The sequence below is a fragment of the Temnothorax curvispinosus genome, unplaced genomic scaffold (assembly GCF_003070985.1).
Source record: "Temnothorax curvispinosus isolate PA1 unplaced genomic scaffold, ASM307098v1 QBEX01006657.1, whole genome shotgun sequence".
Lineage (NCBI taxonomy): Eukaryota > Metazoa > Arthropoda > Insecta > Hymenoptera > Formicidae > Temnothorax > Temnothorax curvispinosus.
The window spans coordinates 1,320,359-1,339,047 of record NW_020216437.1 but is presented as its reverse complement, the minus strand read 5'-3'; the positions used below and the strand labels follow the sequence as shown (position 1 = coordinate 1,339,047).

Genomic DNA, 18,689 nt, shown 5'->3' with positions numbered 1-18,689 from the left:
TCTCTCTCTCTCTCTCTCTCTCTCTCTCTCTCTCTCTCTCTCTCTCTCTCTCTCTTTCTTTCTCTCGTATCAGGCGTGGCGTCGCGTCGCGTCGCGTCGCCTCCGCGAGGCTCTAAACAAAGTCTGTGGACGGGAAACGCGTCTTCACGGTAGCTATCGCCATTCACTCCGACTACGGCACGGCATGCTGCGCTTCCCCACGTCCGCGACAAAGATGCTTGGCGGCGCAACGAACGGCAGGGGACGCGTGTAAGTACGCGCACGTACGCACACGCGTGTGCCGAAGTATAATAAACATAATCGCGGTAGCGCGCGATGAGGAGGCCTTGGCCGTCTCCCTTCGGTCGTGCCCGGCACGCCCACCGCTACCATCGCCGTACAAAGAGAAAATACCGCGCCGTGGCAATCAACGGTTTTACACCTGAGCATCTCCACGTAGGTCGGCTGGCCGGCCGCGGGAGCGAGCAGGAGCGAGCAGGAGCGAGAACGAGGACGACGCGATGGTAAAGAGAAAGCAGGAGAGGGAGCGAAAGAAAGAAGGAGAGAAAGAAAGAGAGAGAGAGACGCGGATGCCCCTTTACTTCTTCCGTGGAGCGCCTCACCTCGATAGGCAAGACTCGGCGAGCACGATGTACCGACCTACCCTGAAGGATTATCGAAGCCTTGCATCTTTCGATACGCTCCCGTTCCTTCTTCTGCGGGCTCCCGTTGCGCGTCCCGGATCGATCCCGGCCGACGTGCGGCCTGCAGGATCCTGATCCTCGATTTGGATTCCGGTCTAACGGTCGTGCCGGGTCGCAGGGTTGGCAGATATCCCGGGGAATGCTGCTATGCCTGCTGTTTTTCGCGATGTCAGATAGACGAACGACACCGACGAGGATCTTGTACATGTTGCATTTAACTCGGAGTAATTTATCGGCATATTGATCGGAACGAAATATGAATCCGAATGGAATAAGTATCTATTTGAAGTTTTTTAAATTTTTCTAAAACATCTAGACGCACATCAGCGAGGTTTTCTATTTATGCAAATTTTATGTTAGAGAATTTCATATATTTTTCCGATTTTCGTACGCGACTTGATTTTTGTCAAGATTTACATTTTCTCGGCGCATCGAAAATCCGTGTAGTGAAAAGAGTGAAGAGAAAGAGAGAAAAGTCTTTAAGCAAAAGACATCGAGACATTCTCCGAGATGGATGATTATCGCTCAAGTGGAAATCTAGTCCTCCTTTTGTGGTCACATTGCGTGAACTGACGAGCACGCGATCAAATTTCAACGGCATTCCAAAGAGCCGATTCAATGACGTCAAATCATTTTTAGCCCAGTATGCGAGGTGTTTAGCTTTATGATTGCTTATTTATACAGTAGAAAATAATTCCATTAAGCTGCGAATGTATATCAAATAAAGTAATTTTCTTCAGTCCTCGTGTAGAGGTATGGGTAACTAAATATTGCAGTACACATTCAGTTTATGGACAATAAATCACGGCGTAATGATAATTGCGCCGTGATATCTATTAATAGATCAAATGCTTATATAATCGGACATTTCCGGCATACAATACACATCCTACTCTGCAATTAACTAATCTTATTACGTTCCTCGTGATTAATATTTCCTTTAAACTTCTTTCGTTCATTTCTACGCGCTAAACAAACTTGCGAAAACGGATTTTCTTTTGCGAACGATCGACGCAAATGTGTAATTTATATCTTTTGCGAATTCATTAAGAAGCACGATTTTATTCTTTCTGTTGAAGATCTTGACACAATTCAAAGATGAGTTATTATATCGGCATTTTTAGCATGAATAGTTATAGTGGATTAATAAAAGGGAAGTTTATTATATTACTTTTTTTATTCTAAAATTAGAATATTGGATCTTATGGCTTGTGTAGACCTCTAACACGACGCTAAAGACATAAGAGTTGCTCTTTTTCCTCAATAAAAGTACACAGTTATAGTCTATGTTTTATAGCCCGTAGATCAACGCATAACGATAATTACCGCACTATATCCTTTAATCGATCAGCTGCGATACAGCCGGTTGCTTCCGGTGCGCGGCATATACTTATTGCAATGCGCACCTCATCTTTTATATTGTGACTAACAATCTTATTCGCATTAATATTTTATATATATCATTGCTTTTTAAAAATCCATTAGCTATTATAAACAATTTTATATATATTTCAGAAATAAATCAACAAAACAAATATTTTTTAAAACGAATGTAAAGAACGTAACATTCGTATAAAATTCACAAATTATATCAATTCTATACGCGAATTCTAAATTTCTAGTCTTACGACTTTTAAAAAATCTTTTTTTAATTACACTAACTATAGGGAACGCGTAGGGATATTTGTCTGTTCTGAGATGGACACACACACACACACACACACACACACACTTTTAAACGCACAGTTCGGTAGATGAGAAATTACCAAATTTATCAACATCGTTCATCCGCTTACGCCACTGTCATCGCCCTCCGCGAAAACGGATGCTGGCGAAAGCGAGTGCCCTTTAGAAAGTTACCCCGGTTGCTGCGGTTGTTTGATCAGAGAGCCGTACGAACGAGTCGTTAGCTGGTACGTGCCCCGATCGCGTATCCCTCCCTTCCTGCCCCTTTCGATGCGTTTCTTCGCGCACGCATTCTCGTACACACGATGCACACGCGTGCATCGTGCGCACAGCCGAGAGAAAGAAGAAAAGAAAGAGAGAAAGGTAGCAGCACAGATCACCGTCCGGGCACCGGGTGCATAAGTCTATACTTATAGGCTAGGTGGTAGATATGGAGCGGTCGATAATGATCCAATATACTGGTACATCCTCGTGAAGTAATTACAATGATGAGCGAACCGCTACCATCGGGCGCCCGAGCGAGCTCCTTCGGAGGCTAGGCGTTGAATCAAGACCCGTCCTCCGCTATCTCTCCACGTCTCTCCCCTCTCCCCCCTGCCTTGCCCCACCTCATCATCGCGTCGACTTCTTGCTCCTTTCGCTGCTCTTCCTCGATCCTCTTCGCTTTACTCTCCTCTTCCTCACTTTACCCTTTTCTCTCCTTCTCTGCCTTCATCTTCTCTTCTCTTCTTCTTCTTCTTCTTATACTTCCATACAGCCGCCGGTCGCTACGGTGCATAGCACCGCAACAAGAGCAAACATCTCTTCGGGGTCGTCACGGGGCCACGGAGTCACGGTGGATGGATCTCTCTCGCTCCTTTCTCGATCCTCCGGAATTATCACGGGGGCCACCGCGAGGGTTCACTTGGCCGGAAGTGCGTCATCAGCGGAATACGTGCTCGATGAAACCATCCTACGGACGAATCTCTAGGAGGGTACACGCCGAGAAAGTCGTAGCTCGGCCTCGAACTTCATCCGAGGTCCTTATCTCGATGGAGCCGCCGCGAGCACACGGTGTTAGCCGATGATTAGCTTCGATTCGTTTGCGCTTGTATGCAACAGTGTTGTCATTGATCGATAGATCAGACGATCGTTACGTTGGTCCACGCGGATGGAATCGCCGGCGATGAAGAATAATTGTATTATTGTATTAATACCGCGAGGATGTACGATGGGAGTAATAGAAGAGGAAACGAAATAAAAGATGAAAGGAGGGATTAACTCGTGGTGGTTGAAGTTAATTGCGAAGCGATAATTGCGGACCATGTTTCATGCATATGCATGGGATCAGACTACTGTTCGACGAGAAATATAATTTATTCGATAGAACTTAACTTGATTTTGACGGGGGGGAGGGGGAGAGGCTAGACGGTGATAAGTAATAATTAGCGATACCATCTAAAACATCCCGTTTACTTCAAGAGGCTTAAGCGATACTCAAGCGATTATTTTTTCCAAAACTTTTTATTATATCATACTTGGACAACTCTTTTTATGAATTCGCAACATTATATGGATATGTAACATGTAATAACACGTTAATAGTTCTATGTTCTCCTCTTTGTAAAGTATTTCACTTCATATTGCGTTTCACACGTAAAGCTTTAATACAGATGAAATGAAATAACAGAAAAAGTACTTATAGCGTTTTAACAAATAATGATGAAGATATGCGTGATGGACACTCGTAAGACCATCGTCGCCGGTCAACTCGAGCGCGAAGCATCCGCTCTGGCGTAAGTTCATTCATCGATTTTTTGCCGCGAAGAACCTGCTGCGAGCTAGATCGCTCGACTCACCGGGAGCTGAGTACAGGCGATACGAAGTGTCTGATTAACGTTGATTTTTTGCAAGTGCCGACCGTCCGACGCCTCGTCACAAGCCTCAGCCTCCCCGGTCTTCTTTCCGGTCGTTTCGATTACGATCGATACGGTTGTCGAACCGAGCCATCCTACCTCATTCTCCGCGATGTCACGCCCAAGTTTTTCGTGGCTGACCTCCTTCTCTGAGAATTTTCAACATCCGAAATTCGTATTTCTGAAACGATATCGTCGTCTCAATTTGCCTGCATTAATTAGCGCTATCGTTTTACAGTGCCAATAAAAAAAGATTACAGAGATGGTCTAATTTTAGAAAAATATATATTCCTGTAATTACATAAATGATGATCGCGGTTCGATATAATCGTTGGAGTTGGAAGAGAAAAGGATAAGAAATTATGACAAAATTTTCATTTAAATATTATATCTAAATAGAAATTACACGGTACTTGTATGTATCGATTAAACAATGTAGTTGAATGATATTTGCTGATTCGCTAACTTCAATACTTGCGCATCAAAGTTCTCCAGCCGTTAAATTCTCGGCTGCGGTACTGATGTTTTTAATATGTTTTGCATCGCGAGCAACCCAGGGGCTTTTCGTTCCCGTTCGAGCCTGTCATAATTTCCGTCCGCCAGGTCGGAGAGAACGGAGACGGTTGCGACGCCACTGTGAGCGCATCCGAGCAACAAGAGCACGCATAACGTAGATGCAACGCTCCGCAACACCGGATTGCCGAGGGCGCGCTCCTTCTCCGCAAGAACCGGAGGTGAAGGGGGCACATCGGAGACCACGAAGAGGGGCACCGGGGGACGGGGGGCACGGGGGAAGAGAGGTCGACCGGGATAAACATCTGAGCCCCGCCCGGCACCCGAGGCTGCACCTCTTGTTGCTCTTCTCTACCTTACCTCTCCTCTCCCGCTTCTTCTTCTTCTTCTTCTTCTTCTTCGTCTTCTTCTGCCTCTTTTTCTTCGTCTCCCTTTCTCGTCTTTTCCCGTACTTCACTCTCTCCCCCGCCCCCGACGACCGGCACGCCGGCATTATTAATCCTGGGTGCAGTTCGCGAGTGTCGATATGTAGCATTTCGCACGTCTCGCATTTTACGGCGTTACGCCTCTTTCTGGTTTCCTTAATTGTATTTCATTTCTAGAACTTACTCGGTTCGAGTCGAAACTCAGCTGTGCTTGTCTTTCGATGATTGCTTGTGTTATGACACTTGAGAGTACAGACGGGGTAAAAATTTATCGTTTTTACCGATTGACCTAGACCTGTGAAGTCCTCGGACGGCATCTCGCGCGGTAAACTTTTTCCTACGTTCGTCCTCGAGTCTTAAAATCGTCGATCTGTCTATTCGGTTCGATATTATTTTAGCATGGTAAAAAAGAAGTAAATATATCATGGTGGTAAGAAGCTTCTTAAGATACCATAGTATCTTCATTTAATATGCGAAATGTCTCTAAGTTTCCATAAAATCGTTCACTGTTACCTACGCTGTTGTTAGCTTCTATACGTCATTCAGAGTCATGTGTGATAACATAGTGTCGAGCAGAGATAAAAATCTGTGCACCGCTTTTCGCACGCGATACTTCACTTATCTATTTGACCTCGCTTCCGTTCTTGATCTTTTTTCGAGCTGCATTCGATGAAGTTTACTTTAGCAAAGCTCACGAGAGAGACGCGTCTACCCGACGCAAACTCCGATCTGGTCTACGTGTTCCGTTAATGCTGTAGCAGTAAGACGCACTTGACCAACGTTTTCAAGCGTAAAATGTGCATGTCCGTTTCGAAAATACTACTTTGGCGATTAGATGTTCGTTCATCGGCGTCTTGAAGCCTGAAGATCTCTTGATGTTTTCATCCGCACGATGATTGGTATATTTTCCACCACGAGCACGTGTCCATTGATTATAAATATTTGTCTAATAATAGCATAACAATGTTCAATGCTATTACGTTTTTTTTAAAAGCAAGCATAAAAGAAATTACAGCTCTGAAAAATTCGTTGTCTGTCGCCCTTGAGATTTATCCTGGCTGAGAGTGAAATTATTGCGGGATTCCTGCGTGACGCACATACGCATTCTCACACTTTCGCTACTCCGAGGATTTCAGTCCGTTCGCGTATTGAATAGTTTACGGCTTTTAAATAAGCGGCCCTCACTCGTTCCCAAACAATTTGCTCATACCGCAGATTGCTCGTAAATAAAGATAATCTATTCTACCCGGAAGATAAAAATCGTTCAGCCTTTGCCAGTGGGGGCCACGGAACGGGGCAACCACCACCGACGGCGGCTCGGCTACCTCCCGGTGCGAGCGAGAGGGACATGGCGATCGAGGGATCCGAAGACGGAGGGGGAGGAGGGCAGCGCGAGAGGTGTTCCACCGACTTGTTCTTTCCGCGGGTGAATGCTCCTCCAGTTATTCATTTTTACGTCGCTCATTGCTCGGATTTTACGAGGCAAAAATTATGAAATTGCACTTTGTGCACCGTGCGTGCCCTCTTCCTCTCACCCTCTCGCTCGTTCACCACCCCTCGTGCGCTGCGCTCCTTCCTCGACAATTATGCGTGCTGCAGTTCCGTCACGGCGATAAGCATCATTGATTTCCTCAAAGATTTTTGGTATTCGGATTCTCGTAGTAAATGTTCGACGAATCTGTGTCTTTCGATCACAGGATAATCCGAACTAATAATTTTTGTATGCCTATCCAATAGTCAGTTGTCAATAATGTACTTGTAATAATAGTCTTTTAATAAGTATAAATTCATTTCCCACTGTGTTTAATTCATATTCGAACTTTCGCTTTCTCCTCGTCGCGACATTCTTCAGAATTAATTCCTAATTCCGTTCTTAACGTCTAGGTATCGCGAATGGATGTGTGGAACACGTTTCTTCCTGAATTTTGTGACATAAATTCGCTCGTTAGGTATGCCTTTAAATTTCCGCCGTTCCCAGCGTTCTCGTCACGTGCATCATATAAATTATTGATCTAGCATCGAGAGGAGAGAATTTGACGCTTCTACCGAACGTGCCGCGCGCGTTGTCGGTATCACCATATAAATTACCGGTCTAAAGCGGAGGATTTTATACGTTTCTACCTACGCTCTCCGCTTCGCTGTCGGATAAATTATTGGATTATATCAGGCCCCAAATTTCCGTGCGCGTTGGCGTACGGCCGATAAACGAAAATGATGATTATGCTGCGTCACGCGGGCCCACGGAACGTCCGGCGAAATATTATAATGCCAAATTGAGCTGTAAATCGCGGATTTCGCGCGCTGAAAGGACGAGAACTGACGATATTCGTATTTCATCGGCGTGACATACTTCGTTCTTTCGTGACGTCCGTTTCGATGGAAAAACAACAAGTAACAGCATGTCATAATACTTTCCAACATTTAATTAAACACATCATTCAGCGCTCGTATATTGCGAGTCAATCAACTCTCGCGGTCCTTATAGGAATATAAAAGTGATAAATTGTCACTGTATATCTTGCGAATTCGCGCGGGAGAATTTTCTGCGTGTCAGAGTCATTAATTGAATTATTTATCATAAATTAGTTTTATCTTATTTGTACGGCGGCGAGAGTATGGCCGATGATAAACAGCAGAACATTTGGAACGATATTTGCCGCAAAAGAAATCATCTGATGATGACGCGATGCAAATCTTAAATGCCGCTCGTCAAAATTCTCGCCGCGGACGTCATCTCAAGCAGATTTCGCTGTGTACTTAGTTAGGGCATTTGCACGAGCTCGCATCATCGCTTTCGGTATTTTTAAAGCGGCTGGATTGAAGCTGCGGCATGACTGACCGTTCCGCTTATATAAATTTTTTTTGTCGACGCCTCCATTCGACACCTGCATCTTTCCTTGACCTTTCAAGTGCACGTTCATCCATCTGACCTTTACCACCGCTGATTCATCGGTATCTCGCGGCGTAACCTCGCGCGGTATAATCGTGCGTGTTCGTATTTATCATCTCGTTTATCGTATCGCGGCGGCCGACGATATTAATCGGCGCGAACACGGCCTTTCGACGATCCGAAAAACTCGGGAGCCTCTTTCATCTTAATTTACCGATCGCAGTCACGACGTCGGATATCGTTACTGCGCATCTTGTGAATTAAGTACGCAACGTTGGCTAGATCATTTTTAATGCTTTATATTTATAATTAATGTTTATTAAATTTTGCTCTCTGTCGTTTTAAAACGCGATCCGCGTATGCAAGATGAAACTGTTGCTCGCTCTTTTTATTAGCATATAATGGTAATTGCGTCAGCGAATGAATTAGCTTCGCAACAAGGTAAATAAGATGCGGTATTTAATATTAATAAGTAATAGGACTTGCAGTATTTATTATTTTAAAATCCTTTCTTTATTAATATTGCTCGACAGAAAATATTAATTATTTTTAGAAATTCTTTTTTTAACTGCTTTAATTACAACCCTTCATGCAAGAAGCTTCGAATCAGAAATATCGAGATTGTGAAAACCAATGTCATACCTACTAGCTGGCTTTTTAACGCGGATGATTATGCCCTGCCGATATACTGTACCAATAGTTATGCTGTTGCAGATAATTGCGCGAAATGAGTTAGAATTACCGATAATTATACAGACGACCGACGTATCGCGGATGATGAATCGTTGAAAAATAGTAAATTTCATACCGTTCCTTTCAATTAACGATCGAAAAACCGGGACAGGCGAGAGAGAATGATAAAGAGAGCATGTAGCTGATGATGTAGCTCGAGGAGATATCGATCGGTGCCCCCCGATAGTTCGTTGCCTCCGACATTTCCTGCATTCAAGGGAAGACGATTCGCGGACGACGGACGTTGACGAGTAAATCGGTCTGGGGCAGCAAATGAATTCTGAACCTATCTCAATGTTCCGTATTCATTCGCGCGGCTCATTAAAGAACGTCTGTCGCTCGCGTCCGTGTGCTCCTCGCTGATACGTCATAATAAAAATTCCGTAAAGCAACCACCAGTTTTCATTTTTACATCCCGCGCGGAGACGTGCGTTGCTCGTCGGTTCATCCTATCCCTCTTCCACGATCACTTTTAAAGCAAATTAAATACAGCGCAGCAAATTACGCGCCGGTCATGCCTTGCCGTAAATCAAATAGCTAATAAAACTTCCATCGACCGAACTATTATAGGAAAAATCCGTCAGGGCTATCGCCGCGCATCTCTCCGGCGAGATGATTCCCGAATCTGTCGATCTTGAATATATTTCCAAGGCGAGGAATCTATTTCTTTTTACGACTACGTTTGTCAAACGCTTAATTTTATAGCGGAATATTGAATCGGTCACGATCGCGATGCATTTGGGCCAACCTGTAAAATTTACGAACACTTCCTCGGAACATAAAAGAACGCGCGCCCTAATTTGCATATGCTACTTTAGAATATTGGCTAAAAAAGCGCTCCTTGACTTTATGGTTTTTCGGAAATGTCTTTCCTAAGATAACGCACACGCGCATACACACATGCACGCACACACGCACGCACATAATGTTCGCTCTAATCGTCGATTTCGCATCGACTCATCAGCATCAGCAAGTTCGCCGATGCCAGCGCAACATTATGGCTCGGTTTGAAAAACACTAATGCATGATGCTCGAGAGAGATCGCGGTGATCATCACGAGAGAAGCGCAGAGAGGAGTGGCAGAAGAGCGGCGCGGTAGACAGCGCGCGCGAGAGAGAGGTGCCGGAGAAGGGGAGATTTTAGTGTCGGCCGGACGTTTCAATTAAATCGTCGAAATCATCATCGGGCACCGGTGCCCGTCCACCTCGTTCGCCATCGTCATCGTCGTTCGTCCCGTTCGTCGCGGTACTCGTTTTGCTGACGAACGTAAATTTCTCCACTCAACGGGACCGTAACTTCTCCGTACACGCGCGCACGAGCGGAGGCCATCGGGGTTCTCGTGCCGCACGCCAGAACAAGTCTATGAAATATAAGCACTTTTGATCCAGCATACCGTAATGAGAAAGGGGAATACCGCGAGTTGCTTCTTTTCCGTCGTGATCCTTCGGCGCTGCTTGCCGGTGCGATGCCGCGGATGCTTGGCTCGGGGATCACGACGCTTTTCGATCGACTAGGCGTGACCGTTCTATTAACGGCTGTCAATAATCATCTCGAATATACATAATGTTTATCCATCTCAAGAAAATATAATGATCGATGTATGTTTATGTAGTGATATTTATAGCTTGATTCTGCGACAGACTGATATTTTATTTTTATTATAACGGTATTACATGTATAAATGTATAAATGTCAGGGATCTCAACACTGTTAGAAAATTATTCACACATGAAATAATATTTTAATAATTTATGAATTGCAGACCATGTAATGCCATTTTTAATTTAATACATTTGCTATTGACGATATAAAATTCTTGTGTGACATGACATGCATGTCACGTGAGACATGCGATAAACTTGATCGGGCGGTAGCCAGCAGCAAGAAGATATAGGAATATTATAAAGTGGCGATGCAGTCTAGTAAAACTCGATCCGGCTCACGATATACCAAAAGGAGCCTTGTTATCAACCGGTCCCATCTTATCAGGTCGGCGCAGCATCGCCGGTAAATCATCGGGGTCCTTGACGGGGCACCTTTAATTACCGGGCGTGCACGAGGGGAAAAAAAATATGAAGACGTAATACGTTATCCGGTTGCCTTCCTCTCCCGGGTGTCTACCGGTAGATAGAGAGGCCGGTCCAGTTGATGCCGAGAGGCGTTGCTCATAAATAATGAACACGTATTCATGAACGCCACCGGTTACTTCGTCTTTGAGGATGAGCCACGGCCAGATGGAACTCGCGTTTAGCTAGTCCGCGTCTGCGGAAAACTGCCGTGTCAGAAACGTGAAAACGTTTTCCGTCGTGGATATATGCCGTGAATACGGTATCCCGGGATTTTTTGCGGTGCGAAACGAGGCGCGCTCAAACACGCGTTTCCTGTCATTCATTCACCGGGGAAAATGGATTTGAATAACAGGTGTAGGCTGCTTTACCCCGCAGTATTAATTTGCTCTGACAAGTCGTGAGAATGATGCATATTGTTACATTTGAATTGATTATTCGATGCTGGTGAGACGGTTTTTATCATGAAAGCTAACACATCCCATTTCTCATCGTGTAAATAAGCAAAAAAGAGAAGGAAATATGCGGTACTGATGAAGTTTTTTATTTTTATAATCTAAAAGTACAGACATTTTTTTATTATATTTTCATATAGGGTTTTAATAATGTACATACAAAGAACGTTGTAAACATACAATATTTTTACAATTTTCAAAAAAATTGAATTTACATGTCGATAGCTTATCAGGTAAAATTAGGTATTTAACTTTAGAATATATTTGAATATATTTCGTAGTAAGTTATCATTTACAACTTTCATGTTACTTACTCTATATCATCATGGCCGGCCGGTCGCGAGATTTTTAATCGGCTGGACGGCATCGCGAGAGCGCACTAATTAATTCCTACGAGTGGGTTGATGAACGCCGGTCCGGGCATACAAGGACGAGTCGTATCGATCCAGTCGAACGATTAATACATCCCGTTGCGCGCGCGGCAAGGTGCGGAGGAGGTCGACGGACCGTTTAATCGCCGATAGTTCTATACGAGAAAGAAAATGGTCGAGGTGGTAATCGCTACCTGCGGAAGCCCGGCGATCGATGCCAGATAGGATACCAATATAATGCACCACGTCCATCGGGACGTTTCGACGAGCGTTCGTCGCTCCGTCGCTCGTTCTCGAATAATCTCGCGGAGCGGATATCTAAACGAGGAGCTCGGGGCGCAGCCTCCGGGCGGCGCGTACGGATATGTACGCACATATAATAAACTCGACGTGTGTAGAAGTGGAAGAGTGCTCTTTCTCTCCCGAGTGATATATATCGGACGCGATATATCGTCCTTGATGGTACACCTCGAAGCCGGGGCGAACTACTACTCGTTGCGCCGCCGCGCCGCGCGGTCGAAGCAGCGTCTCGCCTTCGCGAAACAATATGATGGTTAACGTAACAAGCTTTCATCTCGGCTCTGAACGTTAGGTATCCCACTGCGGCACAAGATTCCGAACATGTCCGGACACCTAAGGCGACGCTTCCAGAATAATCTCCGGGATAATACGTTCCTCGCTCCAACGGTGTTATATAGGATTCCCCTGGGGTGCTGCGTAATTATTGTTAATTTAGATGGATGAATAGGATCTGACTTTTGAGTAATAAAAATCTGAATGGCGAGAGAATTTCTATTAGAGCTATTTATCCGACTATTAGCGTCCGGACTGTCCGGAGAAATTTATGAATGTATTTACGAGATATGTTAATTGCTAGACAAGAAGACGAGCGCAGATGACATGGCGATATTTTGCGATTTGCTTAGGAGAGTCTAAAATATAATTAAAGTTATCATGGTTAATCCAGGCACCAGCAAAGCTTTGATACGATTACTTATGACGCAAGCTTAAAAAACTAAGACAGAAAATGTATATATTTTATGCGATTTAACACGATGTTATTAAATGATCAGATACTTTATTTTCGTGAAATGATACAAAAATATCAACGATTGTTATTTATAAATATATAATGAAATTTTCTCTCTTTGCCTTTTTAAGTGCACACGTTTATAGAGAATCGCGAAAAAACACGGCAGAGTAGAACTGTTACAAAAACAGAATCGCGCCATCCAGAGAGAGCCAGCCGATGATATTGTTTTACGATCCCTGAAGAACTATGGGATACAAGCAAACGAGATGTTCGCGTCTTGTTTCAACTTGACGTAGTGTCCACCTAGACTGCTATACGACCGATCACAGACGCGAAGAAAGACGTAGCATTGATAGCTGGACATTGAACGGCGTGCTTGGAAGAAGCTTCGTGGGACAATCTAACGTCAAGTTCTATCAATGATCTCGGGAAGCGCCTGGAATTCAACGGCTTTCTTCCGTTCTGTCGCGTAAGTGGGTCCAAATATGGAACCCAGGCAAAGAGCAGCCCGATTAACCGTAATCGGTAACCAAAGCACGCGGAAAAGACGGTGCCGGCTGTCCCAATAATAATGTTAATTAAATGTTTCCTCGCAGTAAACAATGGGAAGTAATGGTCCACTTCTATTTCGATTGCTATTATAATTTTTATGGGATTGCGTAATCCACCGATATCGTTTATATACTAAATCGTCGATCACTTTATTTCTTCTAACTTCTCCTGCCGCGATTTCTTATCTGATCTATTTTGTATCCCTAGTTTTATATATTCAGAAAATAGTATATGTCTCCTTGGCTTTTCCATCTTTGTTTACGTTGTTTATCTTATATTTGAGCCCCAGTGGAGATTTTATTTATATTGCCTTAACGTAAACTCCCTTCGTGCGCCGCTTTTATCTTCGACGGTCATCATCCGGCTGTGCATCTCACGAGAATCCTCTGGGACTCTTATCCTACCCCCTTCCTCTCGTTTTCATATTTATCTCGTCGCCATCGTTCTGCGATGCGAGAAAATCATCTCGAATTTTTCCCGGGCGGAATCGCCGCACCGACACTGATCGTCGCGACAGGTTACACCGGTAGCGGCCGAGTCAGCTCTCTTCCCGAGGACTCCGTTGATTCCTACTCCTGCGTTCCACCACGACTCACCACCACCACTACCATCGTCACCACCACTGGCAACCACCACCACAACCACTACCACCACCGCCGCCGCCGCCGTCGTCGCGGCCGGCCAGCATCACCACCTTCGTTCATCCACCACCATTTACTTCGGCTACCACCTCCTTTGCCAGGCACTCGCCATGTGACTGACTCCCCTTCTCCGTTGACGAGCGGTGGGCCTGCCTACCTGCCGCCCGTTGCCCCGCTCCCATTACGACGCGGACTCTCGCGGCAGGTGCACCAACCTAAGTGCCACTCCGCTTACCTGTGTGTGTGTGCCTATCAAGGCAGAGCAGTGTGTCCGGTGGTCAGGTTCTTCCCTCTCTTTCTCTTTCTTCTTTTCTTTTTCCCTCTCTTTTCTTCTTTCTCTCTTTCCCCCCTCTCTCTCCCTCTTTCTCTTTTTCTCTTCCTTTCCCCGCTGGCTATCTCTTCTGCCGTCTTTTTTCCCCCTATCTATCCCCCTACCTGTGTATGTCTCCATCTCTCTCTTTCTTTCTCCCCCTACTGTCTCTCTCTATCCGTCTATCCTCTTCGACATCACTTCACGCAGCAGTGCCGTGTTGTAGTGTCGTGTCATCCCGCGGTACGTCAACGATCCTCCCGGACTGAAGGCAAGGATCGACCGGGTCGAGAGTACACTCTGCGATTACCGGGGCCGGTCGATCGCCGGTCTACAGTAGGGTGAAGAAAGTGAACCCGCGGTCACCGTGAAGGTGAAGGGAGTGATATTCCTGATGGAACCCGCGTTCTCTTGACACCGACAGTCGGAAGTTCGTGACGAACGAGTGACCTGTTGAAATATTCGGATGCGAGAAATCTGGCGGTGAATCTGTTTTTGACTCGATCGAGTAGGAAGCAAGATTTTACATTGGTGAAATTTGTCACGATGAGAGAGGACAAGCCTGTCGTGATTGAGCTTGTTCGTTAAGAATGAATTGGTAGATCTGGTGTAGTACCGTACCAACAATTTTTAATATCTGCATGAATGGCCTAATGATTGCGCTCCGAGTGAGAAAGATCAGAGAAAGAATCGTCTGGTGATAGTTTGAGACTCGATTGTGATCCGAGGTGATCCGCGCGATCCTGAAGACAGCTATTATCGAACGAGTGGCAAGGTGCGCTGAGGAAGGGGACATTCGGTGAAGGTGTCAAACGTCGGCGGCACCTCATTGACATTTCCGTGACATTTAGTGCGCGATTCGAGTCGAGTGCTAGACACCTTTTCGTGTAACACGCGTGTCGCTTACTGTTACACGACAGCGAGATCTCGCGACGGCTAGCGTGTCACAGAGAAGCAACGTGACGAGCGGGAGAGGACGACAGTGCGGTGGAAAGGAAGTGAAACGAGGGCCGGGCGAGCCGATGACGCGTCCTGCGTGCCTTATCAGCGGCGGAACCGGAGCGCGGTGACGGCGAAGCCTCATACAGAGACTTATCTGTCTCTCGGAATCCTTCAGTTGCACGTGTACGGCGTAGAATACAAATAACGACCTGCGTTCTCGCAAAGGTCTGTCTCCGAACTTTGGTCGAGTGAACAACGTCGAGGTCCTCGACGAATCTACCTGAAACGTAAAACTCTGTTGCGAAGCAACAGGTGGTTATATCTGGAAGATCGCCGAACGAGGTTCTCCTGCGACTTTCGACAGGCAGAACCGGAGATTTTTCACTCGGTTGGAGGTTGACGCTGATAGCCAAACTGGACATTCTTACCGCCACGTCGGGAAGAACGGAGTGGAGATGTCCGCGGGTCGCTGAGAGAATGAGGGAGCTGGACACCGAGAGCCCTGTCGTCTGGCCGGCCTGGTGTTATACTGGTGAGTCGAACATTTGATCGATGATATGGAAAAAAAATGACTGAATAATATCGCTAGCTATAACGATATCACGAGGCAAATTCTTAATGAAAATACCATGAAAAAACCTCGTAAATTATTATATTTGGCTGTCCGATCTACTTAATTAGGTTTCTCTTTAAGTTCGACCAGTTGTTTGGCCATGAACGCCTGCGGTTAATCTCAATTTATCATCATTAGTTTTTCGTCGTCGATCATTCCGTCTATAACATTCATCGGTCGAAACTTTAATGAATTTTTAATGACTTTTACAAATAAGGGAATCGTGACAACACAATCGTTTTCGATTGAACTATTTCCGTACGAATTAGCGATATGTCGACATTCATGTTCGTTATTGTCGAATATTTTTTAAGTATCATTTGAGAGAACTTGCTATGTTTTGACGCGATGTGATTGATTTGCGAACGTGATGCATTTTGTACGAACATAGCTTTGTCGATTGTACCGGTAGCTAGTCGGCGAAATCATAACGAGTCATAGTGTAACAGGACGCAAATAACCGTAGCGGTTTGAGGAAAGTTATGAAACACGCGGCCGCGAGTAGGCATCACGCGGCAGCTTTGGAATTTGTGCTCGATTACTTCATCGACAGCTCAAATGACAGACGAAAAACAAATATCGACCTGGATAAGAAAACGCGAGTGCGTGTCATGCTAGTCTTCTAAATGACCTAAATTATGTAACAAAGCAATTAAAATTTCTAATAATTTAATCACAACTGTGAGACAATGGTGAGATAATTAGTCTGATGACTGCGTTGAATAAACTCTTATGATGTATAGCTAATTTATGTAGTAAGAATATATTTATGTTTATCGCCTTGAGCATATTTATTTCTATATCAAGATCACATTTTTAACTACAAAAAAAGAAGTGAAGAAGGAAGTACGATATCAGCATGAATTTCCAGAAAGTGACTGATACTCGGTTAAAAATACAGCAATACATGTTCCGCGGTGTTCGCATGTTATATTTGCCGAGGTTTTAATTTCTCGGAAGTTGCCGTGCGATATCTCTCTAACGTGTCAATAAACTTATTTCGAGCACTATGTAACATGACTCTGCCATTGTCGAGTCACGCAGGATTCCACTGCTGTAAAGTTTAAAAATACTTTGATTTTAAACCATTAATAGGTTTGGAATAACGGTTGCATGCAAAATTAAGATAATCGCATATTGTTCTTTCATTAATTTTTATTTATTTTCTTGGAACTTAATATTGGTATTGTAATATTTATTGATATTACTTTTTTTCGGGAATTAGGGACTTGCAACTTTGTACTCTTTTTTTTATCTTTATTTAATGAATATATCTTTGAATATTGTCTCATCAGCTTTAAACTTAATTGTTTCTTTTGGCTTCATTTTCACAGAGCCTTTGACATCTTACGATTAAACCATAAATGATAATATCTATCTCACTACTTGGTCCCTAATGGATTCTTCGCGTATTTGTAATATAGTAAGGAGAAACATGCGAGGGGAGAGAAAAAAAGAGGTCATAGGTTCTCTCGTGGAAAGTGGTTTTTTATCGCTTCTTATCAGGCCAGACTTCTTAATTTCCGAACTACAGTTGCCTACCTGCATTCGATGTCGCTCCTTGGCATCGTTTTGCCACGCAGAGAATTCGTCCAGTTCCGTTAACGGGGAGACGAGCTCCGAGACACGAGAACGAATCGCGGAGGGTGTAATTATGGTGCTCGATCTTGACAATTAGGAACCCTTGGGAGCTGTCGGTAGCGGAATAGGGGCCACTTAGCTCCCGCAACTTCCAGCAGCTTTATCTCGTCCAATCGCCTCGCGTTATTCGTCGGTGTCTTCTAATTAAGGGGTAACCCGCGGATTTTTTCCTACTCGGGATTCGAGTTGGCGAAAATGTCACCGCTTATTATCGAGCGATCAATTTTTGAATCTCTCTCCTCGGGGCTGGGTATCATCGTATTCTTAGTATCTCAATTTCCTACTTAAATGAGGACTAACGTTGAGAAATCGACACATGATTCGATACTTACCACTCAGGAAATCCAGCAAAAAAATATCGAACGTAATTAACTCCCGTATAGCTTGACTGTGTTCTTGAAAATACGCGATCCGTCGCGAATCATTCGGTTAAAACACTATTTTTGCCAGTCAGGGTATTAATAAGCTTTTTTTGGCGCCGCACATTATCTTGGGGCCCGTGCGCGTTTGTTAGTCGGTTGTTCGGCTCTCGGTTCGGAGTAGCGTAGCAAAACCGACATGATTTGGTGACAGAGCTGACCCCGCGAAACAGATTTGTTACGGTATAAGTCGAGGTAATGGCGAAAGACACTTTGCGGACGTGCCACTCCGGTCGCGACCGCTAATGTGATTACCGTTCTTTCGTAGTCACCAGGAAGCTGACATTGTTTCGCGTCGCCGCAGAAATCCATTTTCGGAATCCACGATTAGCGAGAGCTGTAATTATTACTCCGGAAAAATATTCCTAATCATCCGTTTTCACATTTGGAATTAACATCCTCGCACAATAGAAGTGAAGGAGTTTTGAATATTTGGTGCAATAATCGATAATTTATTTGTTTGCTACTTAAATTATTTTACTCAATTATTTTAATTAATCTGTTTTTCTTGCTAAAATTGCTTCTCATCTTTGTGTATTTCTCTTTAATTAAAAATTAAAGATATCTGTCACGTGTATGGAGTTCTCCGCACCTGTATTCACGTCTTATCTCGAATTATGAACTGCGAAAAACGCTATCGGCGGTCTAACTACCTATTGATAAGATGATAATCGTTTAATCGCGCACGAATGGCGGAATCGCGGACGATAATGTAAATATCCTCTTCGGTCTCTTAATCTTTGAATTTTCTCAGCGGTTACCCAAGACTCGTGGCTCCCGTGGAAGCACTCGCTTAGTTTGTCGAAACCGCGACGTATTGAA

The 18,689-nt window shown here is 44.5% G+C and overlaps 1 protein-coding gene across 2 annotated transcripts in view; it reads left to right on the top strand.

Moving 5' to 3' along the window:
- LOC112456105 (nascent polypeptide-associated complex subunit alpha, muscle-specific form-like) overlaps positions 1-18,689 on the top strand; it is a 114,281-nt gene that overhangs the window by 5,636 nt on the left and 89,956 nt on the right. Inside the window, exon 1 of one of the 2 annotated variants that reach the window (XM_025018421.1) lies at positions 14,143-15,726. The exons of the other annotated variant lie outside the window; for it this stretch is intronic. Within the exon in view, the coding sequence (XP_024874189.1) occupies positions 15,672-15,726 (55 nt within the window). The 5' untranslated portion in view covers positions 14,143-15,671. Of the gene's footprint in view, positions 1-14,142; positions 15,727-18,689 lie in introns of those variants that run through there. 2 annotated transcript variants of the gene reach the window in all.